The 19526-nt window shown below is 30.7% G+C and overlaps 1 protein-coding gene across 10 annotated transcripts in view; it reads right to left on the bottom strand.

Annotated features, from left to right (window-relative positions):
• Window positions 1-19526, bottom strand: part of Rh50 (Rhesus blood group-associated glycoprotein Rh50) — a 415396-nt gene that overhangs the window by 305177 nt on the left and 90693 nt on the right. For all 10 annotated transcript variants that reach the window (XM_083092852.1, XM_083092847.1, XM_083092854.1 and 7 more), the window contains one exon: window positions 3164-3223. In XM_083092852.1, coding sequence (XP_082948978.1) covers window positions 3164-3223 — 60 coding nt within the window. The remainder of the gene's footprint in view (window positions 1-3163; window positions 3224-19526) is intronic.

The following is a 19526-nucleotide window of genomic DNA, read 5'->3' as shown; positions in this document are numbered from 1 at the left end:
TTTCGAGTTATAAGACTTCAAATAATTTCATTAAAAATATATGTAACTTAATCGCAAATTATATATTTTTTTCTTAAAAATAATTATTTTTTTAAGATTTATTAAGTATTTTTTTAATACCAACAGATTCCTCTCATTATTTTGTGCCTAAAAGTATGCAGGTGAGATCATCGAACAATAAATATCTTACGAAATATTTTATACTATAGTTTTTATATTATAGTTTGTATAAAATTAAGAAATCACTTCATATATATATATATATATATATATATATATATATATATATATATATATATATCTTATAACGAAAAAATACCTAATGAAAAATAACTTAATTATAGTATTTTGGAAAGCTTTTAAGGTGAGCTACAAGAATATGCAATAAAAAAATAGAGCAGGGTTCAATTTAAAAAATTCAAGGTGATTTTGTCTTGATCTTGACGACGCTACCCAAGATCAAATTGATAAGTTCAATAAATAGATCGTTTTAAACCCTACGACTTTTAACCGAAACAACTTTCTGTAAAATTTATATTTTTCGAAATTTTTTCACGGTTTCTAGACTTGTTTACCTGGATGTATATATATATGTGTGTGTGTGTGTGTGTGTGTGTGTGTGTGTGTGTGTCGAGTTTTATTCAAGAGGTTATTTTTCAATTTTTAAATATATATGTGAAAAACACTTATAAAAAAATGTGTCTCTTATTTTCAGCTGTTGAATATGCAAAATCCCTGAAAATATATTTTTAACGAACAATTTTTTATATAAGATGAAATACATAGAGATATGAATATTATTAGGAGTCATATATTTTTTTGTCTGAAAAATAATTATATATATCTTTTATATATAATTTCTTTGAAATTATAAACTTTATTATATTAAAAAATATTTTAGATAAAATAATGGCATCTAATGCTCTTTTATATTTATCTATTTCAATTTTTCGAAAATACAATATTATTCAAAATGTTTTTACACGATTAATTTTTTATAAATTTTGAATTTTTTCAGACACAAAAAAATTAAAAAATGTTTGATGTTAAATTTATTCGTATATGATAATATTATTATACTTTTTAAAATCGCATGATAAATATTTATTTTTACACAGCCAGCCCCAAATGACTTGACCTTGACATATATTGTCAAGATCACTGCCCTGAGTAACATCAAAAAGGTTTTAAGCGTCGCTCGTTGTTTAATAAAAAGTTATAAACAAAAGAAGTTTTATAAATTTCATAGAATTTTTGGACACCATGTACAATAATAGACCTTTCAGGTAAATATGGAGAAAAGGTTCATACTTTTATGTCATCTTTTCGTTATATCGTTATTCGTTATATCCTATTTATGTGTTTACATTTTTTGTTTACATTTGCTCATTACGGTTTCATATTATATTTTACTTGTGTGTTTATATTTTTTGTTTAAATTAGGCTAATACATAGCTTAATGACATAGCTATATGAAATCAAATCTATGTAGAACTATACAATAGGGCTCTATTATTGTATGATTTCACATAGGTTTGCAACTTTCCACGTGAAGCGAGGTCCACCCCACACCATCCCTGAGTCAGTACGAAATGAGGTCTATTATTGTACGCTTTCACATAGGTTTGCAACTTTCCACACAAAACGAGATCCTCCATTATAATCGATATACAGGGTGTAACTGAAAAAGCGCCCACGGAGCAAATAGCGTTATTCTTGATTAAAAATCAAGTCGAAAAGTCCTGAACCATTTTTTTCTATAATGCTTAATAAAGCGGTAATTATTGAGTAAAGTTGCGCCAATAAGCACCGACCTTTAGCCTCCTTGTCGAAATTTTTTTTAAGGAAACGCTTTTGACGAAAAAAATATGATTTTTAATGCAAATTAAAGTTTTTCACATTATTACAACGCATAAGAATATTGCACGATAATGGCATAACATAGCGCCGAAACGGCAGAGCGCTCACGCACACTACCAGGCGCGCGGCTCACGTGCGCCCGTCTAAAGGTCGGTGCTTATTGGCGCAACTTTACTCAATAATTACCGTTTTATTAAGCATTATAGAAAAAAATGGTTCAGGACTTTTCGACTCGATTTTTAATCAGGAATAACGCTATTTGCTCCGTGGGCGCTTTTTCAGTTATACCCTGTATATGTAAAAGTCAAAGAAATTGAGATGTTCTTCAATACGTTTATTCCTTTATAACTTTCAATACGATAGTATACCATACCACCTCTGAATAATTTATTAAATATTTCTTATTAAAAATAAAAAATTAATAATTAAATAACCGCGTATATGTAAAAAAAACATTCCATTAAGTGCACAAGCTGTTTAAAGATTACGTGAAATTCGTGAAACTTTTATTGTTTATAACTTTTTAATAAACAACGAGCGACGCCTAAAACCTTTTGGATGTTATTCAGGGCAGTGACCTTGACAATAAATGTCAAGGTCAAATCATTTGGGGCTGGACGTGTAAAGGTAAATATTTACTGTTTTTTTCTTTGTAATAAGGAATATGATATAGAAAAGAGAAAAAAGTTATATATTTTCGAGTACTACGCAACGCGAGCATCGACATAAAACTAGCCGCTAATATAATTTGAAGCATGTAATGCGATTTATAATATTCGTATCTCAAAAATAACGATTTCAGAAAATAATATTATCATATTTGAATGAATTCAGCGCTCCTTAATTCCTGTACGTATAAAAAATTCGTTAAATTACTAGTGTAAAATACATTTTAGGTATTTTGGAAAATAATATAATATCTTAAAAATTAAAAATATACCAGACTATTTCGAAAAATAGTGCTTAATTCAGACAGTGCATGGCGCTGCTTCTCCGAAAAGTACCATAATTAAATGGCAGTAGCAGATTACATCCCGTAGGTTAATACCAGAAGATAGAAAGGGGATCTTTACGAGCATTTCTAATCCTTCGATAAGTAAACTATTTATAAATTTTTACGGTTTTTAAGAGAAATATTTTAATTTCTAAATAATGATATCAAGATTTTACCGTTTGTTAATTGTACATAATTGTATATTCAATCAATATACTTTCAAAAAGTTCCTTCAAATAAATGAACTTTGAAAAAATTGTTCCACACATTTAAATTAGTTAATAAATGATTAAATTTTGATATACTTACTCGGATAAATTCGCAATGAATCTTCGTCCGCTTTCTTCGTTTGCTTATGTTTATCGGTATCTGCAAGTTTAATTAATATTTATTTTAGAAATAACATTAGTATTGAGATTGATTGATAATTTAAAGTATCTGTTATTAATAACAATAATTGCATTCCCCATTTTACAACTAATAATGCACTAGATTATGCGCATATTCGTGAATTATTTATAATTAATGCAAATTGAAGATTCATTAAATTTGAGCCATCAAATTTCTTTATATTACTTTATATTTACGAATTGCTAATCACGCATTGCAAATAATAAATACACTTATGTATGATTATTATTAGTATATATAGTATTAGCTTTTAAGAGTAATAATATTTATAATTATAAACAAGAAAGAAATAAATAAACGGTCTAAATGATAATAAATCAAAAATAATAATAGAGCAAAAGGCTGTAGACCGTGGCGTAAAGTATTCGTTCGAACGACATACGTACGTTTCGATCAATTTTTGATCATTTTCAATGTCAATTAAATTGTATTTGAACTAATGTTGAGACAAATTATATGCTTATCTCTATCTAATGTAATTTAACGAATATATAATTTTGTTTTCGAATTTATTTCGAATTTATTATTCGAACACCTTATGCCACGGTCTACAGCCTTTTGCTCAATTATTATTTATAATTATACTTAATTTTGAATCAAGATTCAACTGAAAAGAAAAATGTCGAAAAAGATTGAGAAATTACTAAAGCTTTCAATGTGAAACATAAATTTAAATTTATCGGGTCAGTAAGAGCCAGATGCTAATGCTGATGCGTTAGTTTCAAAGAAAAATAATTTTTCTTTCAAATTAAATGATTATAGGCACATACAGATTTTCTTTACATTTTTCAAGAAAAATATGTACCTGCATCATTCACGTCTGATTCTCATTAACTTATGTACTATCTTATAAATTTAAATTTTTAAGATTGCTTTAAAAATTGCTTAAAAAATTTCTCATTACTATTTAAATTATTTGCCTATCAGTATTATTTTTTGTATTTTTCTGTCTATATTTAATAAATATTTGTAAATATATTTAATAAAAAATATTTTCCTTTTAAGTGATTAACAGTAAATATGATTGAATATACATACACAACATATAGAGTAAAACGGTACAATATGTTCCATATTTGCTTAAATACAAAATACATTTTTAATAAACAAATTTTATCAATAGTTGAAATTCAGAAAGATTTTTATTAATATTACAATTAATAATTTCTCATTAATTAAAGTATTCTAATTATGAGATCAACTTTTTGAAAATATTGAAACAAGCATTTTTTTTCTAAAATTCGGTGAAAAGCGTTTCAAATAATTATAATCAATAAAAACAATTTTTTTCGTTTTAAATTATAAAATCAAAACTTAAAAAATCATATTGTAACTCACTAAAAATATTGATACATAATATTTTTATTGATACAAAAATTGCATCTTTCTTTATTTCTTTTAAAAAATAAAATATTGACATCTATTTATGATGCTTTGACCTTCGCCATTACTTCTAACAATGGCTTTTCGTCTTATTCTTTGTAGTTTTCTTAGAATACAACGAAAGAGAACATAAATATATCCATTTTCTCTAATGTTGCCGAACAAATTATATACTAGTGCTGCTAAAAGAGATAAAAATATTTTAAGACTACATATTGCAGATGTTATTGATATAGATGGTCCCTCGTCTCATAAATAATAAATTCTCTGTATAAAATATATCATGTCTGTAAAATAAATTATGAAGTAAAATAATGAAAGTATTTATCTAATTAAAAATGATATCATGTCTCTAAAAGACATCAGATATGTAAAAAATAATGTAAACGTGTAAAAAAATTGTATATATGAATATAATTGTCTGTGTATGTGTGTGTATCCGCGCGCAGTGTGCGCGTGCGTGTGTGTGTTGTGTGTGTGTTGTGTGTGTATGCGTGTGTGTGTGTGTGTGTGTACGTGCGTGTGTGTGTACATATATATGTGCTGAAAAAATTTTATATATATATAATTAAGCAAATATTTATAAATAATAATGTATATTCTACATCGGAAATATTTTTTTATATATACATTATGTTTTATACATACATGCATGCTATATATTAGAGGCGAGCAAATATCATTCTACTCCTGCTCGATCTTTGCCATGTGTTGGCAAAGACTTGGGTGCGTTCATGCATGAAACGCATGAGTGTCTAATGCAGAGCATGAAGTGCAGAGTCCGGTCCGTTTCTTCATGTACGGATCATGCACTTTTAGTAACGGAACAGATCTCATGCAATTCATGCAATATGGATGACGGTTTAAAATTTACTAAAGTCCATATTTTGAATCCTCTTTTATCGATAAAAGTGCCTTTAAAAGTGGCTTATAGCCAATCAGAAGGCTTATAAGCCACTTTTAGAAGCACTTTTATCGATAAAAGAAGATTCAGAATATGGACCCAAATCACAATTAATTGCGATAATATCTGTTTTATCTTTTTTTATAATAAAGGAAGAAGACTCACATTTCTCAAGTAGCAGTAATGATAAAAATGAATTTTCAAGTGATGAAAAAGAAACTGATATATCAACTTTATATGCCATTCTTATAATGGAAAACACAAAAGAGAATATTTCTTGTGAAAAATTAATTAATATTAAATTAATATTAATATATTTAATTAATTAAATATTTAATTAATTAAATATATTAATATTAATTTAATATTAGTTAATTTTTCACAAGAAATATTCTCTTGAATAAATATTAATATATTTAATTAATTAAATATATTAATATTTATTCAAGCTATATAATAAAATCTACGTAAAGCTAATTGATAAATCAATCAATCTTAACTTATGTTACGTCCGGCGGACTCCACGATTCTTTTCTTTCCTCGAAATTATACGATAAACATTGGTAGGGCCAATTCTTACTCGTAGATATCTGAGACAGAGAATAATAAATGAAATCTGACATTAAGCGGATGACCAGTCGCTGTCAACTCAAATTTTTTACTATAAAATCAAATAGTCGTATATGTTTATAGTTGGTACGTCCGGTGAAATGTAAAACCACTTGCGCTCGATCCTTATCAAATACCACGTCAACAATAGGCATATGATACTCTGTCTCTTAAAGTAAAAAACAATAAATAAAAGTAATACTAAGGGTGACCGGTAGCTATAACCTAAGATTTTTTAAAACAAAATTGTAGTTACAGCTGTCACGTAAAAATCCAAGTGCTTCGCATGTTTATAATGGTCCATATGAAACTTTTCTATTTGACAATTTAGACAAAAAGCATACTGGATCTTGGAAAAATTATCAAAAAGAAAACTAAACAATCTTTGAGACGACACATATGTTTGATTCATGAGCAATTTCTCATGAACAGTAAATTAGTCATCCTACTCCCATTCTACTAGATAAAGCTAAGTCTCGAGCCAAAGAGCTCAACCAATTAAAAATCTCAAGAAACCCCTCTCCTTCCAAAAACTTCCTTGTCCCTAAGAAGGGAGTAATTGAAATTGTCTCATTCGTTCAAAAAGATCCCTACTATCCAGTAAGGAGGAAGAGCAATGATTTTAAAATACGCGAGCACAAGTTGCAGCGGGGGATTCATTCATTCATTCATTAGCACTTTTTCTTAGTCACAGTTAAGATTCAGTTATAGTTAAATACAGAATTTTGAGAATTCAATCTTAATCTAATTCAAATTATATAGCCTCGGGGATCCTTTCTTGTGTCACGCAATTGAATTATTAATCCGCTTTATGTCTTAGCGAAAATGTCTTATTAAGATTTAATTGTGCATTATGTGTAAGTGGATATTTATTAAAAATCTTCTGGTGGACATCTCCATTAGCCAGCTCTTCATGCTATAATGGCGAAGATCCGACTTCAGCCATTGCAATTTTATCAAAGCATTCATTCTTGTGATGTCAACGAGTAGTGAGTAAAATTGAGTAATTTTTATTTCCTCTCTTTCCTCACATATCTTATTATTTCACCATTTAAATTGAAACATTTCATCTTTTATTTATTAACTCCTTGCTTTTCTCTCTGAAAGATGGTTCTCGATTAACTCCTTGATTCTTATTTCCCTTTAATTGTTCTTTCTGATTTATTCAGCGCGAATTTATATAGTTTTCTAACTTTATACCTCGTTTCAGCCTTTCCTTATATATATTTAACTCTCCATTTCTATTTTTCCCATTCACTTTTCTTTAATTTCTCATCTCCTTTATATTATTATTATTATTATTATTATTATTATTATTATTATAATTATTATTTTCTTTACATTATTTTTCCTTATATTATCATTACTTTTTGAAGAAACCGTTAAAGTAGATGAATGATTTTCGAGCTCAGACTTAGCGTATCTCTTATTTTAATTTTATTATTGTATTTTAATTTAGACCTGTGTTTCAGCGAATTTAGAAAATTTTAATTCTAATTATAACACATATGCGCAAGCGACGAATACTATACTTCCTTTAATGAATAAACGTTATTCATATTTTTATTACACATTCGGTTTTTATTTCTGTTTTATTTCTTATATTATATTAATTATATATATATTGTAATAACCAGTCAGAACTTGATTCTTAACGTAAATTCCTCCCTGTATATTCTGACTGATGACCTCCGAACGATTGTAACACCCGCGAGAATATATACATACACACAGATACTCACACACACCTAGTTATAAGCGCTAACATGTATTTTTCATTCTTTCTTTACCTTTTTAAATATTATATTGTATTTTTAATTTAATATATATTTTAATTATTTAACCCGTTCTCTTCCCTAAATCCTGAGATCGCACTAGGTCCCATCCCGCGTAACAAGGATTAAATTCCTTTACCGAAAAGGGACTACCGAGCGAATAGGCTTAAAAACACAGCGTTAAAGAGACCTTCGGTCGCTGACCTGTGTCAGGCCCTTCACATTCGTTCGACCCGATCCATACACACGCCCGAATAAAGTGTGTCACGGGGTAAGTAAGTTGCGTCCTTCCATACGGCCCATCCATTCCAGGATCTGGACGTAACAATTACTATTATTTAATTTTAATTTTTCCCGTAGCATTTCGTTCGAGTGTCGTGCGATTCGTATACTAGGTAAACGATACGCATTGACAGCTACGGAATTCAAATTCCTCGAAATTGGTATCAACGTGGGTCCACCGAGTGGAGATTGCCGTAGGAGATCATCGAGGAAAGGAATTGATATTATCTCTCGAAACGTGGAAGGGACTCTACGAGCAACGTCGCAATATTCAAAATTTCCTTCGAAACGACTCTAAAGATGATAATTTCATAAGCGTTGGACCGCTAACAGTGAGAGTTCGTACGATTAACGACGTCAAACTCATAAGTCTCGAATCTTCAAGCGTATGCATGATGATGATCGAATCAACGTTACATCGTATGTTCGATCTCGATCAATGCATAGATGTAACTTTTGATCGATTGGATAAAATTATCCAAACAGTTGATGTCAAGTTTACGCAATTCTCCAATATCGCGTCCACTGTAATAAATCCGAAAGAAATATCAAATGTAATACGCGCGAGTGATGCTTTCAACAAGCATCAGCTCGTCGATTGCGAGCTGGCAGCTTTAGTTTTTAGTCCATAGTACGTAAGAAAAATATGTAAAACAAGAATAAAGAGTTTTAATGAGTCTAAATCATGATGTAATTTCTTCGCACGTATTTCCATCCGCCCAATCCTTCAAAAGAAAATCTCTATTTATATTGTTTATTAAATGGACATCGGTAATATTGTTTATACTTGCGATAATACAGAGATGACAGAGAGAGATAAAGGGATAGAGAGAGAAAGAGAGAGGGATAGAGATAAAGGGGGGAAGAGAGAGAGAGAAATGATTCTGGAGCGCCATTTGTTTATATTGTTTATAAATTTGTGCGACGCGTAATTTGCAAAAATCTAGAATTATTTATATTGGGGATGTATCGCGAGAGCAGCCGAACATCGGCGCTGATACATTACAATTCTTCCTTAAAAATAAAATAAAATAAGATAAAATAAAATAAAATAAAAAAAGGGAAAATGATTTTGGGTTAGGCCCAAAATCCTCTTCAAAGGAATACCGCTGTTTTTTGTTTATGCTTATCATAAAACATCCAACACGTGCGTCCCCCGCCCCGCAGCCCTCGTGCCACCGAAATCCCGCGTGACGTCATCCCCCCGCTCCACTGAGATCCCCTCGCACCTCACCTCCCTGAGAGGACCTGAGTTAGAACCGGCCTAGTATATCTACTCAAGCGGATAGAGTGGAGATGAGATAAGGACTACCTGCTATGATGAGAACCGAGATCTTCCGGTAATATTGGGACTCGGGACAGATCAAGATTTGTATTCCCAGCGATTTCCGAAATCGAGACGATTCAATATGTTGCGCGACAATGTAGTGGGGATAGGGAAGAGTTTTCCCTATGCTCACTCTAATCTAACAAAGTATCGAGACTCGGGATTCCGCTCGCTCCCGAGCTTGTATTCTCGATAACAGCACTCCCGATAATATGTGAATCGAGAATCCAGTCTCGCTAGCGGGAACGAGCGGGAGAGAGCAGATTTTTTTTGCTTACCTCTACTACATATATACTATGCTTTATACATACTATTTGTCTTTCTTTCGTTTTCTTATTTAATTTATTACTTTGAGAAAACTTTTCAAAGAAACTATAATATGACATATGATATATATTATTACATTATTATATTATTACATCACATGTTATATTTATGAAAGAAATCTACTGGTTACTTATAGATAATACTTATATAACTGTAATATTTATGTACTTATACTTATATACCCGTAATATTCAGTTTTATTGTACTTATACTATTAGATGTCTGAATCTGCGGAAATTATTGTTGCGTGGAAAGCAAATCGCGCACGACATGCGTCTAACGTATACACACACGCAGTACACATGCGAAGCGAAGGCGAGCGAGAGCATACGAATGTGTGTTCGGAAGAGTTTGGCAAATGACGGAGTGGTGGGGAGTGTTGAAGCCTAGAGCAGTTTAGGAGAAATACTAGAGTGGACACGCGTGCCGCGACTCAGGAAAATTTTTTCCAAGGCGTTGTCCCGGGACCACTAAAATAAAGCGCTTTTCATGCGAAATTGAGACGAAGGTTATATGTGTATGCGATACAAAGCAAGTGGATAAATACTGTTAAAAATACAAACTGAGAATAAAATATCTTATTCGAAAAGACAGTGGGTCTATTAACGTTATCTCTACTGAGCAATTATATATTGCAAATTATGCGGTATATATTAGAACTCCGACAGTAGCAGAGTATGGTCTACCATCTCAAACAAAAATGTAACAGAAAATGAACAGTTCTTGCATAATAATATGCTATAAAAATTACTGTAAAAATTTGCGTGTCGATGCAATGTCAACAAAAACTAAACATAAAATGATGACATGTTACATTGGCAGTATATCTTTAAAAATCGAATTCATCTGCAAATACATTGTAACAGAAAAAATGATAGAAATTGCGCGTGCACTGTCACTTTAAAAATAAAAGAAGAACATAGAACAAACACAATATAATATGTTAAGAAATAATAGCAGAAAAATAGTGATATGTTATATCGAGTTATAATTTGTTTACTTGTTATATAATACATCCCATACCATCTCAAATTTCTGTCATGGATAAATATAAATACTGTAAAGCACCATTAACAAAATTAAAAATATGTAGTATCTCTTTTTATCAACTTAATTTCTACATCATTTTTTTACATAATAACAAAAGATTCAGAATATTAAACTGATTATTTAGAAATTGGATGGATGAACAGAAAAATGCTCATTTACTGATTGCTTGAAACGCAATATGAATTCAATTCTCATATGAATCTTAAGTTTCAGGAATTGTTAAATAATTAATTATTTAATTGTTTAATTATGTAATTATTTAATTGTGTTTACCAAGCATGTTCTATCTTTATCGTTTTTTTGCTATCATCATTATCATGACAACAGGCTATGCTCGATTTTTGCTGCGTTTCTGCTATCAATATTTGATATGGTAATATGCTATTCTTGCCACGTTTTTGCTGTCTCTCTATAATAGCAGATCAGATTTAATTTCTGTTGTATTTCTACCATTAATGTCCGATATGGACTTTGTTTAATATTTACTACATATCTGTCAAAACTTAATGGCAAATAATGCTCAATTTTTGCTGTATTTTCACTATACCGGAAAACTATTTTAAAAATTAAGCTTAATGTGAATGCAGCACATTGTAATCTGCTGCAAAGTTATAATTGAATTTGTTAGCGTATTGTTGACATATTATTAGGATTTTGCTATTTGGAATATAATTGTATGTATTGAAACCCATATATAGTCAAGTCTGCCTAGATCATATATTGTAAATAATGTGCTACATATTATATCGCCAGCACTCTGGCAACAGCCGCGTATGATTTGTCATCTCATTGTTAGTTAAAATGCAACAGAAAATAAACAGTTTTTGCATCATGATATGCGATGAGTGTGTAGGCGCGCGGCGAAGGCTCTTCCCCTCCCCAATCACCGCTTCGCCGCTCGCCGCTATTATGTTACAGTGAGATTGCCTTCACCGCCACGCACTTCTAGCCACGCGCATTGGCCGATCTTCTTTAATTAATTTTTCGTTAATTATTGCAAATATCGCAAAACAGTAGAAGACCTTCCTTCTTAATTTGAGCCAATCTACCTTCACACTTCGGAACTGCAAAAAATTTCCTGACACCCTGTATAAAATTTTCGTCTTTTCTATTGAACAGACTTCTCACGAAGAACGAGGAAATTTCAAAAGAAGGTACGAAATACGATATATCCTTGTTACTTAAAGAATAAAAACAACATTTATTTAAATGCCATAAATAATATTGTATAAAGACAATAAGCATGAAATAGAAGATTTCCAAAACTCAACAGCACTTTTTTATTCAATTGAGATGTCCTCATTTACACATTTTCTATACATAATATGATACTTCTTGTACTTCATTTCCTTCTTCGTCTGTTACTAATTCTATATCTGATATATCAAAAGAATCTTGAAAAGCAAGAGAATCTTCTTCATCTATTTCAAATTTTTCCTCATACATTTGTTACAGTATATTTTCTATTTTCTTTTTTACTACTATTTCTTCATTTGTAACAGGAATAGCAAATTTGTAGCAAATTAAAAGTAGCAGCAGTAAACAGCAGCATTTACGTTTCTTATATATACGTATCTCATATTACATTTCTTGGATTGAACTGCATTTTTTTTAAATATAGTTATATTATTAATTTATAAAATATAACTATATTATTTATGGCATTTAAATAAATATTTTTTTATTCTTTAAATAATAAGCATATATCATATTTCGTACCTTCTTTTGAAATTTCTTCGTTCTCCGTGAGAAGTCTGTTCAATAAAAAAAGACGAAAATTTTATGTAATGTATAAACGACGTCTATGTTTTTTTCACAAAAGTTATAAAAAGTGGCATTTATGCATAAAGGAAAACATATAGTTGTTTCGAAGAAAAAAATATGTAATTTACAATTAACAATTACATATTTTTTCTTCGAAACAACTATATGTTTTCTCTTTACACCAATTGATTCCTCTCATTATTTTGTACATAAAAGTATTAAGGTAAGATAATCGAAAAATGTATATTTTACTAGATATTATATGGTTTATGTAAAATTAAGAAATTATTTCAAGCCTCATAACTCGAAAAGTACTCAATGAAGAAATACTTTATTATTGTAGTGTTTTGGAAAGCTCTCGAGATAAGCTACAAGAATAAGTAATAAAAAATAGGGGGTTCCATTTAAAAAAATTAAGTTGACCTTCAAATGATCACTAAATTCGAGGTCAAATCATTGCCACCATCTGATGGCCCCCTTCAAGCCATACAATTTTTGTTTGAAAAATTTTTTTATTTAACGCACCGTTTCGGAAATACATATTTGAGAGTATTATTTAAAATTGGACACCCTGCATATACAGGGTGATTCAAAATAACCCCCTTGTCCCTGAAATGACACATTCTTAAATCAATTCTAAGATGATTTTTCCTTTGGCAAAATTTCGTCCGAACCTTAGTTTTTGAATTATTAAAGGAAGTAGTTAACGTATGACGGTTCGAATACAAGAGGCAGGCAAGGATGGCGCGATTCACCGTCAGACGCGGGTGCTTACGCGGGGCGCCTGCTGCGATCAGCTGGTCGCTATACACATACAGACACACATGCGAACACATACATTCTCTCTCTGTCTGTCTGTGTGTCTGTGTGTCTGTCTGTCTGTCTGTCTGTCTGTCTGTCTGTCTGTCTGTCTGTCTGTCTGTCTGTCTGTCTGTCTGTCTCTCTCTCTCTCTCTCTCTCTCTCTCTCTCTCTCTCTCTCATTCGCTCACTCACCTGTAATATTTTTTTTTACGAGAGAGGGGAAAATGCATTTTATGCATACCCACCGGTCGATCCAGTGAGTTATGTGGGACTCGAGTACCAAGTCGAATTACCAACTCGGTACTCCCTACCCACTAAAAACCCCTCTCTTTTCACGAATTTCCTTTGACACACTGTCCCTCTGATTTCCCGAGATCTGTTTTCACATAACGTCAAAAAATAGTTATTATTACCTTGTTCGATGACTTTTGATGTATTGCTGTAATTGCTTGAAGGAAAAATGAATTTTCCGATAGATCGTACGTTCTCAAATTTAACGTAGATATCACGTTGCAAAAGACAAGAAATCCACACTAAATTATTAACTGAAAGTTTTTCTTCTTTCATGAACTGTATTCTTTTATAAACTTTAACGTAATCACATTTATTTACTCACTCGATGAGACGAGAAATTTACTAATGACTCTATCACTAATCACTATTAATCACTGTCGAATAATAACTGTTGGCGATTAAAAATCACTCGATGAAAGATAAACGCGCGGACACGTTACTACGACGCGACGACGCGACAATGCGACGATAATTATTCGGCGACCGCAAGCAGTTTTTTGTCATGGTAGGTTGCGGTAGGTTAAGATACTACTGGCGCTATCGAACGCGATCATGTGTTCGATTGAAGAATGCGGTAAACATAATAAACATTTAACATATTAATATTATTATCATGAATGTGTGTGATATCCATACATCGTATGATATCTATTTAAAAATTAATTAGATTAAATAAGTGTTTTTAAAATATTTATTACTTTTACTATTATCATATAAAATATTAATATTAAATATTTATTTAACTATTTTATCTATTTATTTATTTATTTATCTATTTCACCTATTTATTTTTAACTATTTATTATCAATGACCGATTTTCGATCATTGATAATAAATAGTTAAAAATAAATAGGTGAAATAGATAAATAAATAAATAAATAGGTAAAATAGTTAAATAAATATTTAATATTAATATTTTATATGATAATAGTAAAAGTAATAAATATTTTAAAAACACTTATTTAATCTAATTAATTTTTAAATAGATATCATACGATGTATGGATATCACACACATTCATGATAATAATATTAATATGTTAAATGTTTATTATGTTTACCGCATTCTTCAATCGAACACATGATCGCGTTCGATAGCGCCAGTAGTATCTTAACCTACCGCAACCTACCATGACAAAAAACTGCTTGCGGTCGCCGAATAATTATCGTCGCATTGTCGCGTCGTCGCGTCGTAGTAACGTGTCCGCGCGTTTATCTTTCATCGAGTGATTTTTAATCGCCAACAGTTATTATTCGACAGTGATTAATAGTGATTAGTGATAGAGTCATTAGTAAATTTCTCGTCTCATCGAGTGAGTAAATAAATGTGATTACGTTAAAGTTTATAAAAGAATACAGTTCATGAAAGAAGAAAAACTTTCAGTTAATAATTTAGTGTGGATTTCTTGTCTTTTGCAACGTGATATCTACGTTAAATTTGAGAACGTACGATCTATCGGAAAATTCATTTTTCCTTCAAGCAATTACAGCAATACATCAAAAGTCATCGAACAAGGTAATAATAACTATTTTTTGACGTTATGTGAAAACAGATCTCGGGAAATCAGAGGGACAGTGTGTCAAAGGAAATTCGTGAAAAGAGAGGGGTTTTTAGTGGGTAGGGAGTACCGAGTTGGTAATTCGACTTGGTACTCGAGTCCCACATAACTCACTGGATCGACCGGTGGGTATGCATAAAATGCATTTTCCCCTCTCTCGTAAAAAAAAAAATATTACAGGTGAGTGAGTGAATGAGAGAGAGAGAGAGAGAGCGAGAGAGAGAGAGAGAGACAGACAGACAGACAGACAGACAGACAGACAGACAGAGAGAGAATGTATGTGTTCGCATGTGTGTCTGTATGTGTATAGCAACCAGCTGATCGCAGCAGGCGCCCCGCGTAAGCACCCGCGTCTGACGGTGAATCGCGCCACCCTTGTCTGCCTCTTGTATTCGACCTGTCATACGTTAACTACTTCCTTTAATAATTCAAAAACTAAGCTTCGGACGAAATATTGCCAAAGGAAAAATCGTCTTAGAATTAATTCAAGAATGTGTCATTTCAGAGACAAGAGGGTTATTTTGAATCACCCTGTATATACGAAATTACTCGGGAAGATCTCCCTTATAACATATTTAAAAATAAAAAGAATCGGAGAGGGCGCCCCTTTTATGCATAAATACCGTAAAATCGTAAGAGAAATATAAATTAATTGACATATTTAAAATGTCAATAAATATTTACGAGAGCACATGTATCGATTAATAATTAATCCTTCTAAAAAGAAACCTTACAAAGGTAAAAAAAATACGCCAAGTACATAAAAAATATTCTACCTTGTATGCATGTTTAATAAAAAAATTCCTTAAAAATAATTTACAGTAATTTTCTTTCAAAAAATCATTTTTCTGAAAAACAAAACCTCAACAAATAATTTTCATTAAAAAATATTAAAAAATAAAATATCAAAACTAAATATGAAATCAATAATTACTATTAGCCAAGTACTTAAGAGCAATTTCTAAATTTGATATAATATTTGCCATGAAATATATCAATTTTATACAGTAGAAATATTATACATAAATTCTCCCTAAGAAATTAAAACGCATTTTATATTTATTCAGAGAAAATTGATTTTTAAAATATTTAATTAGAGATTAGGATTCTTTTAATTCTTAAAATATTTTTTATATAATGTATATAATTTTAAAAAGAGTTTTACGCAAGTTTTAAATCGCACAGTCTTTAAATCGAAGTAAGTTATGAAAACTTAGCGTGCCCGGATTGTTTACATTATAAACAAATATATCTCCAATAAAATGTAAAATATTAGACATTATGTAATTAAATATTTAATCTGTATTTGATTACGATCCGGGCACGTCAAGTTTTTATAACTTACTTTGATTTAAAGACTGTGCGATTTAAAACTTGCGTAAAACTCTTTTTAAAATTATATACATTATATAAAAAATATTTTAAGAATTAACCGAATCCTAATTCTCATTAAATATTTTAAAAATCAATTTTCTCTGAATAAATATAAAATGCGTTTTAATTTCTTAGGGAGAATTTATGTATAATATTTCTACTGTATAAAATTGATATATTTCATGGCAAATATTATACCAAATTTAGAAATTGCTCTTAAGTACTTGGCTAATAGTAATTATTGATTTCATATTTAGTTTTGATATTTTTTTAAATATTTTTTTATGAAAATTATTTGTTGAGGTTTTGTTTTTTAGAAAAATGATTTTTTGAAGGAAAATTACTGTAAATTATTTTTAAGGAATTTTTTTATTAAACATGCATACAAGGTAGAATATTTTTTATGTACTTGGCGTATTTTTTTTACCTTTGTAAGGTTTTTCTTTTAGAGGGATTTCACACCTTTTTGTAAAATCGGTAATTATTTACTTTAGGGGAGCAACCTCTGATGACCTTGAGCTTGACATATGTTGTCAAGGTCACTGTCCTGAGTAACATTCAAAAGATTTTAGCCGTCGCTCGTTGTTTATTAAAAAGTTACTAACAAAAGAATTTCACAATTATAATGCTTTTAATCTCCAAAAATGTTGATTTGAGAAAAAAAATTTTAAGCAAAAAATAAAGCCGCTAAAAATACTACAAAAAAGGTTATATGCACTTTTTTCATAAACTTACTATTTTAGCTGTTATATGAAAAAATAATAATTTTAAATACATTTAATACAATTTAAATTTATATAGAATTTAATACAATTTAAAATATAAAATTAAAGGCTCTCAGAAATGACAAATTAAACTAGAAAATCTGGTAAGAAGGCTATAAATAGCCAACGCAGTTGTGAGGCGTGAAATTTTTTGAGGACGTTCACTTCAAATCAACAATCCATTCTTCTTCAGTATAAATGATCTTAGCGTCTTTATTCTATTTTGGTTTTAGGACTGTATCTTACTTAAAGAAATGGATTTTGATTAGTAAACAGTTATCGAGATTATATTTACGGATCATATTTTTGAGAAAGTGCATTAGTCACAAGGTAGCACCACAACATTTAAATTTTTGTAAACGTTATCGTAACGACTTACACCATTCCGTGTCACATAGGCGACATGTCAATTTAAATTTATGAAGAATGAAGTTTGCGATGCGTATAGACACATTCGATCACTGCGCCATGATTTGTTTGACGTAATTCGACTTATATCTAACAATTTACCAATATCTATTTGTATTGGTTTGTTTTTGTCGAATACGTTCCGATGCCTTTTTGTCGTTAGTGTTTGAATGTTCGGGCACAGTCGATCATGTGCTTGTTGAGTGTCCGTGTCATCTTTGTTGGTCTTTTCACTGTCTGAGTAAGTTGCCTCTGACTTGCTGAATAACTTATTACTTTGCCTTATAATTACATTTTGCATTATTTTGGTAGTGCATCGCTCTTTACGATTTGCACCGCTCAGAGTGTTGCTTGCATTGGACTCTTTTGTGTTGGACCAGCCTTGATGGGCTTGTGGAACTCTCCGCGACTTTGTATGTATGTGACTATGTAACTTCTCTTTTCGCATTTGTCACTATTATTGCGGTTTTAGTATTATTGCATTTGATTCCTGTTGTAATTTTTGTTATTAGAATCACTGAAGAAGACTCGAATTGAGTACGAAACGTTTGATAATAAAGACGCTAAGATCATTTATACTGAAGAAGAATGGATTGTTGATTTGAAGTGAACGTCCTCAAAAAATTTCACGCCTCACAACTGCGTTGGCTCTTTATAGCCTTCTTATCAGATTTTCCAGTTTAATACAATTTAATACAATTAAAAATTATCACAAATGTATGTGTACGCACACACACACACACACACACACACACACACACACACACAGACGCGGGGGGTGCAAGGGGGGGCCTTCGGCCCCCCTCCCGCAACCACCCCGCCGATAGGGGACGCATTGCGAAGAGTTGAATCACAATGGAGATATGCTGTAAGTTGTAAAGCGAGGTCCACCTTACCTACCGGCGGGGTGGTCGCGGGAGTAGGGCCGAAGGCCCCCCTTGCACCCCCTGCGCGCGCGCGCGCGTGTGTGTGTTTGTGTGTACACATACATTTGTGATATTTTTTAATTGTATTAAATTCTATATAAATTTAAATTGTATTAAATGTATTTAAAATTATTATTTTTTCATATAACAGCTAAAATAGTAGGTTTATGAAAAAAATGCATATAACCTTTTTTGTAGTTTTTCAGCAGCTTTATTTTTTGCTTAAAATTTTTTTTCTCAAATGAATATTTTCGGAGATAAAAAGCATTAAAATTGTAAAATTCTTTTGTTAATAACTTTTTAATGAACAACGAGCAACAGCTAAAACCTTCTGAAGGTTACTGAGAAGGATGACCACTATAACATATGTCAAGGTCAAAGTCATCAGAGGTTGCTCCCCTAAAATAAATAATTACCCTTTTTATTTTTGTTAAATTGTTACTGTACAGTAAATTAGTTTTTCTATAAATCTTATCTAACGGCACATGTTTTATGTTTCTGTGGTACACCGTTTCTGAAACATTAGATTTCACCCCCAAGAAGTTGTTTTTAAAAATTGTTATTATATGGTAAATTAATATTTCTACAAGTCATAACTAACAATGCAGGTTTTATATTTTTGTGGTGCACCGTTTCTGAAATATTAGATTTCACCCTCAAGGGGTGGTTTTTAAAAATTATCATTATACGCTAAATTAGTCTTTGTAGAAACC

The sequence above is a fragment of the Camponotus vicinus genome, unplaced genomic scaffold (assembly GCF_025532165.1).
Source record: "Camponotus vicinus isolate PSW18456_S1 unplaced genomic scaffold, iyCamVici1.0 SCAF_3, whole genome shotgun sequence".
Classification (NCBI taxonomy): domain Eukaryota; kingdom Metazoa; phylum Arthropoda; class Insecta; order Hymenoptera; family Formicidae; genus Camponotus; species Camponotus vicinus.
The sequence above is the reverse complement of the archived record's forward strand: the minus strand, read 5'-3'. Positions and strand labels throughout refer to the sequence as shown.